Genomic DNA, 12,456 nt, shown 5'->3' with positions numbered 1-12,456 from the left:
CCACTAGTCCAGGAGCAACAGCGGCAGCAAGGAGGATAGGCAGGAGGACTAACACTTCGATCGAGTACAGTGACCAGTACCAATATCTCCTCAGAGGGAGGAAATCCAGATAGTTCTCAGCAAATGGAACAATAGGATCAGGAGTACAACAGACACTGACGGACGCAGAGGATTTTGTTGGAGCTCCTAGAACTGAGAAAAGGCCACATAGGCAACCTCACAAATGCCAAGCATTAGTAGCTCAGGTTGAAGAACCCTCTAGCCTTCAGGAAGTTGTTCAACACCAAGTATGGGTGGATGCCATGGTAGAAGAATACAATTCTATCATGACAAATGATGTCTAGGAAGTAGTACCGAGACCAAAAGATAGATCACTTGTAGGATCACGATGGGTCAACAAGATCAAGTATGTTGCAGATGGCAGTATAGAGAAGTACAAGGCTAGGTTCATGGCAAAGGGGTATGCTCAAAAAGAAGTAATAGACTGTGACGAAACCTTCGCCCCAACTGCTCAATACACCTCTATCAGATCCGTTATATCTCTAGCGACTCAAATGAGATGGGAGATTCACCAGATGGATGTCAAGAGAGCATTCTTGAATGGGGTGATAGAAGACGAGGTGTATATAGAACAGCCTGGAGGCTTCGAAACTCATGAGAAGAGAACTCATATTTACAGATTAAAGAAAGCCCTGTATGGGCTCAAGCAGGCACCTAGAGCATGGCATGGTCAAATTGATAGTTACTTGCAGAAGTTGGGATTTGTCAAGAGTGATGCTCTTGTATATATGTTGATTTGGGGTAGCATCGGATGTGCTCTAGCCATGAAAATTGGTGGAGAGGCTAAAGCACATGAGATCTCCAAGACCTAGAAATGGTTTGGGCAGATTCTAAACGGTTTGGGAGATATTAAAATAATTAATATTTTTAATGGAGTTCCTAAGTCTAAACTTAAGAAAAATAAAATATTAATGGGTATTAATATAAAATTGGGTTAGAAGGTTCCAAAAGTCATGGATCAAGACAAATCTAATCTTAGCCGTTGATTAGAGATTTCATCTCAGTCATTGGAGGACCAACAGGAAAATTATAAGAAGAGGCTATCTAAGAAATTTGAACTAATGGTCTGGAGAGCAACAAGAGGTAGCAAGTATGGAACAGAGAGTCAGGAACAGCACCAGGGGAACAGCACAGAGGTTGGAGAGGCAGACGCAGAGGCTGCAGACTACGCAGTCACTGGTGGGCCTGCATGGGTGATGCACAGTGCTAACACAGAGAGGCAGGGGTTGACGCAGAGGGTCTGGGAGCTACACAGAGATCAACTAGGCTGACACTGATACTGGGAGGAGTGTTGAAGAATTTTTCTCTCTGTACGGTAAGCCAGTTTGGCACCTAGTTGTACTGAAGAATTGCTGAATAATAAAATCCTCCCTTGCTGCACCGATTTTCCCACATTGGGTTTTTTTGGGGACTGATTGTCCAAAATATTTGTGTCGATGTGTTAATTCTTGTGCATGTGTTTGTTTCTATATTATGATGTGATATCTGGAGCAGAATTTATTTTAATGTTTACTGAAGGATTTTCATTAATAACTTATTGGGAAATAAGTAGGTAAATAAATCAGTTGTTGCAGTGATAGAATTTTCACAATATATAGTCAGGTAAGTACCCTTTCACTAACGGTTATGTCCTTAGGGACATACCCTTTCATTAATCGCTAACTAATTAATCATTAATCTTATTTGCTGTCTTTTACATTATTTGTGTTTATTTTTATATAAATTTAGTTTGTTACAAAGGCCAAGTCAAATCTTGCTTCGAACAACTTCTGCAATTTCGACCTACCCAACAAATTCTTTTGGAACTTCGACCTACCCAGCAAATTCTTCTGCAACTTCAACCTGCCTAGCAATTTTTTCTGCAACTTCGACCTGCCCGACAAATTCTTCTACAACTTTGACATACCCAGCAAATTCTTCTACCCAACAAATGTAGAAACCCTAACACAAGAGAGAGAGAGAGAGAGGCCCAAAAACTTCAATGTAGTTCTTCTCCTTCCTTTTTATCCTTTTCCAGCTTCTATCTTGAGAAGATCGAACTTGCTTGAGAAGGTTGAGTTCCTTCTTATTTATAGGCTTGTGAAGGGTATGAATTGCTATCTTTAGGCCGACTTGTCCCTTCATGTAAGCCAACTTGATCTTTCCATCATGATGAGGCCTTGGACGGTCTTTTGACTCTATTTTTGACTCAAATAAATTCTTTTTACAATATGTAACATGCCCAAATGGGTCTTCAATACATGGCAATGGCTCAATTGACTTGTAGACTAAATAATAAACCCTAGAAGCACTCAATGGGTGCTTGACCTAAAAGTAAATTTCTCTTGAGCATGAAACCCATGCCTCAAGAACAACAATAATAAATTCATTTTTCTCTATTCAATAAATACACAAAATCATGATTACATATGTCATTATGAAGACCTAACCTAGTTACATATTTCAACAAGAAAGAGACTAGAAGAGGAATGCCCTAGCCTAGAATGATGACATGTTGCAGTGGAACCATTTTAGTGCTCAAATCCAATCTCTTGATAACACATAGATAAGGGCGACATACAATGACGAAAATTGAATTGGACTATTTGGGAGGTCATTGATGATAGATGGGAACAAGGAACTCCACCAACCTATATATGGAATGAAGTATTTCCTAAAGATGGATTGTACATTTGTCTAGAGAGTATGGCCTCTGATAAGAGACTAGTTGGAAATTTTTTGATGATGCCCTGAGAACCTTCACTATGCTTGCGAAGATGAATATCGATCAAGAAATTCCAGTATTTTTAAAGTTCGAGTGCTTCTTGCATTTATGGCCAAAGAAACTAATGAATTTCTTGAATTTTCTAACTTTTTCTCTGACTACCACAATTTACTACAACTTATAGATAAGAAACATTTGGCAAACAATGTCCTCAACAACAAAAGTTTGCAATTAGATCCTAAGCCAAACTTACATTGCTTCTAAGTCTAAGTACATTCACACAAAGAAGATAAATCATTTGAAATGACAATGGTCCAATGATCTTGTCTTAGTGAAATACAACATTTGACTAAGGTCCAATTAGTGGCTGCAAAAGATCCCTAATGCAAATACCACTATCTTGGATGATATTCTTCCCTCTTTGGAATGGGTAGTGGAAACTTACTAGGTAAAGTGTTCATGACTTGAGGTGGATGGGATTGAATGATTATCCACTATAACATGGGCACCAACCACTAGTACCACTACCCATCTCCCTATATAGGATCTAAGCCAGAGTGTGATACTAAATATGATAAGGATGATGCAAGTGGTGATCCCATTCCCAGCAGTGGGGATAAGTTTGATAATTGGTCATTATATGCAGTTATTTGTTGTAGCTCGTAGCATGATGTTTTACAGAATCTAGATGCATAAAAGCCCCAATGTTTATGTATTTTGTTTCACTATTTCACACTCTAATGCTATTTTGTTATAATCACCTACATCTTATATACATGACCAAACTTCGCATATTTGGTGTCAAAAGGTTTCAATTTACATTTAACTACATAAATATATGTAATTTTTACCAAAATTTTCACGTTTTTTTGTATTTTTTAGTAAATTGGCTCATTGTCTGGCTCCCATTTCTAGAAATTTGGCTCCAATTGTCATTTCGAGCTAGCTTGGCCTTAGTTTGTCTATCTGCGAGGATATATTTTGTTCACCTATGAGAACTTAGTAGTCTACATCAATAAATGATTTTCAAGGACAAGAGCCATGTAAAGAGTGGGGATAGAAGGTGCGTATGAAATGGCAAAAAGCATTCAAACTTGCAAGCCAAAGGGCTTGGGAGAAGCAATGGGCTCTCTGTATAAGATCTTGGCTTTCATAAATGCGGTGAAACTCACTTTAACATTGGCAATCAAATGTCAACGGGTTCAAATTTTTAAAAATTTCACTCTCGTAGGCCTTTCAAGCTAGTTTGGCTTTAGTGTGTCTATCGGCAAGGATATATTTCATTTACTATGAAGATTTTAGCAGCCTACATCAAAATATGAATTTCAACGACAAGATCCATGCAAAGAGTAGGCACAGAAGTTGCATATGAAATGTCGAAAAGCAACCGAGGTTTCAGGCCAAATAGCTTGAGAGACGCAAGGGGCTCGCTCCAAAGGATCTTGACTTCTATACATAAGCAGAAGATCCACTTTAACATTGGCAATATATCATCCACCAGTTCAGGTTTTTAAAACCTTGGTTCCAGTGGGCCTTTTGAGTTACCTTGGCTTTAGTGGGTCTACAGGTCAGGAAATGTTTGATATACCTATAAAGGTTTTTGCAGCATACATCAGACCATGAGTTTCAATAAAGAGCCATGCAAACAGCAAGGAATGGCAAAAGGCATCCAAGGATGCAGGCCAAATAGCTTGGGAGAAGAAATGAGCTTTCTCTATAAGAGCTTGGCTTACATTAATGAGGGGCACAATCACTTTAACATTCGCAGTATATCATCAGCTCGTTCCGTCTTTTAGAACTTTGGCTCCAATAGCTTTTTTGACCAAGCTTGGCTTTAGTGGGTCTATGGGTGAGGATATATTTCATTTACCTATGAAGATTTTAGCAGTCTACATCATACCATGGTTTTCAATGACAAGAGCCATACAAAGAACCAGGACAGAAGGTGCATATGAAACATTGAAAAGCATCCAAGGTTGCAGGCCAAATAGCTTGGAAGAAGCAGTGCACTCTCTATATAGGATCTTGGCCTTCATAAATAAGGGGGAGATTCACTTCAACATTGGCAATATATTGTGATTGCAGTGAATGGTCTCCAAATAAATTGAATTTTATCTGCACTACTTCATACCTATCCCAGCATATTTATGTATAACAAACGACAAATAGAACCCTTTGTGTGTGTGTGTGCCTCTTTCTGTGTCTTTGTCTCTCTGTGTGTATTACCCAAGGCACCAACTAACGCTTCTCTTGAAGTTACATACCTTGATGCGCTGACAGAATCAACATCTTCTCCAAAAGAATGTCTGTGCCCACTAAGCATAGAACGACCACAAAGCCTCAGCAAAGGGTGTTCAGGACTGCAAATAAAAATTGCATACAGTTAGATTCAAATAAACTTCAGATCAACCAAAACAAGCTTTGATATCATACTTGTATTTGTAGCAACGCATAAACACCTTTTCTAAAAGCTAAACTCCCAACATGTTCAGTGGAGACGGTTCAAATCTAAAGTGAAATTTAGCAGCTATCAATGATCTTCATCTCTTTGGTTAATGTTCAATCCAAATCACACAGAATGGAATCATTCACCAGATATAAAAATATTGTGCACTATTATGTACGTAGAAGATATATTTATTAATGCACACTAGTGATGACAATTGGAAAATGGGGCTATAAAAGTACAAAGATGAATGATTACTGAGAGTGCTGAGCTGCAAAAGAAACAGAAGATCGAATAGTGAATGATAACATTGCATTCCAGAAAATATGTCTGTAAAGAGTTCCAACATTGCATTCCCAGCAAGCAAGCTTATATCTTGAACTAAAATTCAAAGCAAGCCCAGAAACATTGCATTTTCATTAAGGTTATCTTCCAACTTGCGCACTCATGCCCAATGTGCTAGGAAGGCACTGTCTTCATAAATTCACAGGAAAAAAAGTGTCTGTTTTGGTGGAAACTAAATACCTAGGAAACATAGAGCTAAAATACTTCAAACAGGTGGGATGTAGCAGGGGGTTATCAAATGCAAACATTGTGAGCAGCACTAAGGAGACTTCTGGAGGAACGCTGGTACCCAACTTGGAATCCCAAGCTGCAAATCTCAGGACAAGATAGGGAGCCCTATTTCAACACCATTGCAAAAAATATAAGTGGGAACTGGAATCCCTTTCTCCCAGAGTTTTCTCAAGCCAACTTATTTGGCATAAATGAGAGATTGATCTTTGTGAATGCAAAGCAGTACAAGGGGATTTTATGGCGCAAACAGGCCAAAAAGTTGAGACAGTCACAGATTAAAAAAATCACCTGGATCTTACCAAAAACAGTTAAAAACAACATAATTGTCACTGCCAAAATGCATCGGTTAGTAAAAGCGCAGGCGGATCAAGATGGGGATATTAACAAAAATAAAGAGGTCTTATCAAAACAAGAGGAACATAGGTCAAAGCAAAATCAAAATGAAAGTGAAGCTATTCCAGGAAACAGAGAAGACAGTAATAAGGACACATACAGCCCCACAACCACTCCGTTGTTGTGGTCATCAAAGCTCTATGTAAGCGAACTCATGAGCATGAAAAAAAAAATGAATATATTGAGTTAAAGGGGCAACATGAAGATCTCAAATTAAAAGAATATTGGAGACTAGTCAGAAACTTGAAAGGGAAAACAAGGTTCTCAAAGAGCAGGTAATAAGCTTACAAAACAATATGGAAAGAGGGCAGCAAGAGTTGATCATGCTGAAACAAGAGTTAGAGCAAACAAAGGCAATAGAAGACAAAGGCACAGGGACAAGGAACAATAGCAGAGCAAATCAGATGGAAGAGATTCAATCAACAATTGCAAACATGGAAATGAGAGAAAACAAACTAAAGCAACAAATAGAAGAAGCTAAATCTTGGGTTCAAGTGGTAAAGGAACCATCAGAAGAGAAAAAAGAAACCATGGAGAGACAAATCAAGAGGCAAATAAGAGAAGAAAAAGCTAGGCTAGACAAGGCCACAAATGTCATCATCAAGGGCTTGAAAGACTATGGAGAGAAAGAAAGAACAGATATTTTAGCAAGGGATTGTTTCAAGGACAAGTTGAATTGGACAGGTTATATTCAGCAAGAAAAGGATTGGTTGGAAGGAAGAAAATGGAAGGGATAGACATGTCAGAATTTCATTAAGAAGTATAGAAGACAAGATGAATATACTAAAGAATAGGGGGCTACTTAGAGGCACTCATATTTACCTAGACGATGACTTGACACCAGAACAACAAGATGAGCGAAGAATGGAATGGGAGAAAGTGAAATCAGCAAGAGATGCAGGAAAATGGGCGTGGCTGAAAAATGGGAAAGCCCAAGTCAGTGAGCGCTTAAAAAATAAAAAATAGGGATTCAGAGCTCCCCGAGAGTATCTAAACATGGTGAGTTGGAATTGTAGAGGTTACCCATGGAGGAGAGGACCGAGATTGGGGCCCATAGCAGAAGGGAAAGACATCATTATCCTTACGGAAACCCATGAGCATGATGGTTGCAGGGTTCCAGAATTCGAAGGATACAATAAAATTTTAGTGTGGAACGAAGAGACTAGTACAGGGAAAGGGCATGGAGGGATCACTGTTCTAATAAGATAAATGTGGAGTGGAATAGTGAAAGTGGAAAAAGAGGATCCAAATAAGCAATTTATATGGCTAAATATAACAGACAACAAAGTAACATTCAGGTTGGCTGCATGTTACTTTGCCCCAAAAAACTCGAAGTTCTACAAGAAGACAAATTTAGATAAAGACCCTTATGCTGCTTTAAAAAGAGATATTGCTGCCTTCAGAAGTTGAGATATAGTTCTAATCAGTGAATTTAATGCTAGGAAAGCAAACAATCACTGTATCCAGTTGGAAAGCAATGGGAATTTGGATAGCAATCCTCTTTGGTTAGAGGGGAATGAAGAGCACACGTGGAAAAGGACTTCTCAAGATGGGAATGGGAGTGTATCACACTTTGGCGTTGAGTTGTTAGGCTTATGTAGCCTCTATGACATGGTAATTTGCAATGGCATGAAAGCTTGGCCAACATCCGGTGGCATCATGTGTAAAACATACAATGGTCAAAGTGTGGTGGACTATGTAATATGCTCTCAGAACTCTATTTGCAATTTATTAGAGTTCAATATTGAGGCTTGTCCTATTGAGATGAATTTTGACCATATGCCTCTCTATATTAAGTTGGGCATACACACAAGTGGGCTACAAGAAGGGCATGCCCAACAATGTCATAAGAAAGTGCATGCAAATGGAAGAATCATCATAAATCAAGAAAACCAAGAGTTCTTTGTTGCTGCTCTAGAACAACACTTTCAGTGGGAAAAAAACAACACAGAAAGCAAGGAAGACAATGCAGAAATAGAATGCATTGAAAGCAAAATGTTGATCTATTAATTTTTGGTATGTTCTATGCTTAGAGCAATTTACTTCAATTTTTCATATTAGCCCAATGTCAATATTTAGATTAGCAACCACATCAGCATGATAGTAAAGTGCAGATAGAACATAAACATATACAGCAAAAGACAAGCCAAGACAAGAGGACACAAGATGTGGCACCAGCCAAGGACAAACCCCAATGTGAGGAAACCCTTGATCAATTCTTCTTATATTCTTCAATAGTTCAGCAGAGAGAGAGATAGTACAAATACATTTTAAGTCAATACTTGACTTGCCAAAATAGGAGATCAGACATCAGAGATCTTCACTATGAAGATGACACAATGAGGTTGCAGATCTGATAACACGGACTGAAGATATGCAGCAGATGATAGGCTTAGAACAGCTTAACCAATTACCCAAAATCGCTGAGGCTTTCCTTCAATAAGAATCTCCTTCCTTCGCTGCTTCACTGATCATGACAAGGCTGCTAATCTGGCACCTTTCATATGCAGCAAGGACTGATGCATTTCATGGCAGACCTGGTCACTGGTTAGGGCACAAGCTCTAAGTGCCACAGCACCTTCAACACACCCCACAGTCCACCTATAGACAGTGGCTAGCCTTCATACAGTCCTCCAATGCTACGCTGCCTTATAGGACTGCTTACCTCATGAACGCAGCTCCTAAAAATGTCTCCAACTGCTGCCTATGGCCTGCGGCCTAGCCCAGCAATGGACTGTAACTTTGATCCCTTCAACAGTGACCCAATCAACTCTTAAACTACAGTCCATTGCTCCTCCTTTCAGCGGCTTCTTCTACTCTTCAAATCGAGCTCAAGAACAACACTAACATGTCCAAACAGCCTTGGATTTGACCACGCTATCACCTACAGCTACATGGCATTAACACAGATCCTTCACGCTGTAGTATAACTACTTTGCTGCGGCTAGGTCCAACCTTCTAGCTGCTACTTGGGGTCCCTTTAAAGCTGAGTTTAGGGCTCCTCTAACTACGGTTTTAGGCCTCCTTTTAGGGCCTCACAAATTGCAGCGAGGTGAGCTGTGTAAGGCCTTTTTATGACAGCAAATAGAAGCCTTTCCAAACTGCATATGTGATTCTCTTGACAGCGGATTATGTCTCCTCCTGAAGCTGCATATTAGGGTCTAATAGACTGTGGATTTAGGCCTCTTAGAACAGCGGATAAAAGTCTCTTCTCTAGTTGTGTTTAGGGCTTCTCCTTACAGCGGATTAGGGTCTCTTCTAGACCTGCGGCTAGGGCACTTTAGGACTACGGCTAGGGCATGATCTCTGCAGCTCAATTTCCTTCATTTGACTGCGGCTAGGGCTTCTCGCTTAGCCTCCTTTCCTCTTGTGTCTAGGGCTTCATCATCATTTGAGTGGGGTAATTTGGTTGCTGGCTGACCTTGACAAATTGTCAAGTAACACAAATAAATTCATATCTCCATGAATACATGTCGGAATCGGATGATCTTTAGATCAACCCTACACCTCTCGATGAGAGGAATCCAAGAAAAATATCAACTGCCATAAATAAGTAGACCCACATGGAGTTTGGCCCTAGTTGCCAATTTTAACATAATCCCTCTAATCCACAAATCCCTAAAGGTGTGTAAAAGATCCCGGCCTAAGAAGAGGGTCTCAAACACTTTTCCAACTAATCCATTGTTGATTTCTGGTAGCATCGAATGTGCTCTAAGCCTCAAAATTTGCAAGGAGGCTTGGACACATGCATTCTCTAATACCCAGAAATCATTTTGGGAAATTCCACCCGAATATCGAGGAGGAGGAGTTCGCCGTGACAGCCCAGTCATCTCCAGGAGGGAGGCAGGGAGATCTAGAGTTGCAGTTCGAAAGGACTACAGTTGGGCAAGATCCTTGAGGAGTCCACCTCTCGGATCAATGCCTTGCTACTGGAGCACAAATCAGTAGTAGCAGGATGGACCGAGTCAATTGATGCAAAGAAGTGTCGGAGTGACAATTGCAATGGCTAGGAGTGCTAGAGTGGTAGAGACTGAGCAGCACAAAGCTAGAGTTGACAACAATGCAATTGGCACAAAGCTAGAGTTTACAACAATGCAGTTGGCACAAAGCAGAGTCAGCGATAGCGCAGAGGCTTAAGAGGTTCAACATAGAGACTAGCAGTGGAGAGAACTCTAGAAACAGATGCATCATGCTGAACACCAATTCAGTAATTTGAAATGCTTTTTCGTTGTTGATGCAGTAGCAGCAGCAGTTGGAGAAGGATGCAGTGCAGATGCAGTGTTGGCAGTGGCAGGGCCAACAGTAGCACGGATGCAGAATTTGAGAGGGAGTTGCAGTACGGATGGAGTGTTGGCAGTGGTAGTGTCAACAACAGTACAAATGGAACATTTGCACAGCAGTTGGTGGGCATAGATGTCAGACATCAGCAGCGCAGAGGGAGATGTTACAGAGAATGGTGATGTTTCAGCAGGTTGCATTACTAGAGCACATTCCTCGCTAAGAGGGAGTGTTGATTTTTGGTAGCATCAGATGTGCTGTAAGCCTCAAAATTTGAAGGGATGCTTGGACACATGCATTCTCCAATACCCAGAGACAGTTTTACTAAAATAATTAATTATTTTTAATGGAAGCCTAAGTCTAAACTTACGGAATTAAAATAATTAAAGGGTATTAATTTAAACTGTGGGTGAAATTTCTAGAAGAAGACTGAGATCAAGTCCAAATTATCTGAGCCATTGATTAGGATCTAATCTGGGTCATTGGTTCTCAACTGGAGGATTATAAGAAGGACATCAATGGGCACTTGGAGAACACGTCGAATAGAGTTCAGAAGATCAAATTTCTGAAGCAGAGCAATTGCTAGTGAGAAATTCGGAGTGAGCTTTTGCAGTGAGGGGCAGCGATAGTTCTGGTTGGAGATTTCTCCTGATCCGGCAAGACTCAGTAGCGGAGGCAGAGAGAGATCCGGGAGAGGCAGCGCGGAGCCAAAAGAGGCTGACGCAGGGCCACGCAAAGGCAGCATAGAGCCTTGAGGAGATCCGAAATTTGCTGGAGGGATCACTTTTTGTCGTTGGAAGTCGGGTTGTGAGACTGGGACAGCAGAACTTAGAATCTCACAGGCAAATCGATCCGCCGGGAGGAGTGATGCAGACCCTAGACAGTGTGATGTTGGGCTAACGCAGTGACTGCAAAGAGACAGCGTAGAGGCAGCCAGGGGCTAGTCATTCAGTGGTTGGGTCAGCCAAGGTCTCCTGTGATAGTGTGAGGTAATCTCACTTATCTCGCTGTCAGTGATATTCTCTGTATTGGATAGCCAAGATGGCATCTAGAGATTGTATTCAGAAATTACTATTGAATAATAAAAACCCTCAGTTATTGCACCAGTTTTCGCACATTGGGTTTTTCTGGGGACATTTGTCCAAAAATAATTATGTAATGTGTTGTGTATTTCCTTCTTGTTCAGTTTCTTGTTTCCACATTTTATTTAAATAGTGAAGGCTGTAGTGTATTAGTCTCGGTGTTCACTGTAGGAAACAATAAATAATTTTGTTCAGTAATTAGAAAATAGAAGAAACATAATCAGTTGTTGCAATAGAAATTTGGGACTTCAAAATTTTCACATCCATGGTATGATGAAGAGTGCAGGGCTGCTAAAAGATCCCTTAAGGAGAAGGAGACAGACACCGAAAGCACGAAAAAGTATAAAAATATGATAAAAACAAAAAAAAAAAAAAAATTATGTGACCTCAAGAAGGAATTAATTAATCTCTTTGGGAGAGCACAACCCCAAAGGATTTTGGCGGGCACTACAACAAAAGAGAAAGCAAATAGATAATAATATCTCAAATACGCATTGGTTGGAATATGCAAAGCTCCTCTATGAGAGAAAACAAGAGAAAAGTACCCCCCCCATAATTAGCCCTACAACCCTGTTATTTTCGATAGAGGAGGTCAAGCGTGGTATAAAAAGTTTATCAAGTGGTAAAGCCCAAGACATCGATGGGTTACAAGCATGATTTTTAAAATGGAGTGTTGAGATCTTGGCCCCAATCATCAAAAGGATTTTCAACAATCACACAAGACATTTTTCCAATTGAATGAACAAGAAGTGTTGTTATCCCTCTTTACAAAAGTGGAGACATCAATAATCAATAATCCCTCGAACAATCACACAAGACAATTTTCCAGTTGAATGGACAAGAAGTGTTGCTATCCCTCTTTACAAAAGTGGAGACATCAATAATCAATAATCCCTCGAATTATTGCACTATTATGG

At 40.1% G+C, this 12,456-nt stretch overlaps 1 protein-coding gene across 4 annotated transcripts in view; it reads right to left on the bottom strand.

The window, feature by feature from the left end:
• Nucleotides 1–12,456, bottom strand: part of LOC149140189 (serine/threonine-protein kinase EDR1-like) — a 499,775-nt gene that overhangs the window by 328,462 nt on the left and 158,857 nt on the right. For all 4 annotated transcript variants that reach the window (XM_089447023.1, XM_089447024.1, XM_089447025.1 and 1 more), the window contains one exon: nt 5,029–5,124. In XM_089447023.1, the coding sequence (XP_089303149.1) occupies nt 5,029–5,124 (96 nt within the window). The remainder of the gene's footprint in view (nt 1–5,028; nt 5,125–12,456) is intronic.

The sequence above is a fragment of the Pinus tabuliformis genome, chromosome X, assembly GCF_031772625.1.
Source record: "Pinus tabuliformis cultivar Carrire ecotype Pingquan chromosome X, CPIR1, whole genome shotgun sequence".
Classification (NCBI taxonomy): Eukaryota; Viridiplantae; Streptophyta; class Pinopsida; order Pinales; family Pinaceae; genus Pinus; species Pinus tabuliformis.
Note: the sequence above shows the minus strand (reverse complement) of the source record. Positions and strands in the feature narration are given on the sequence as shown.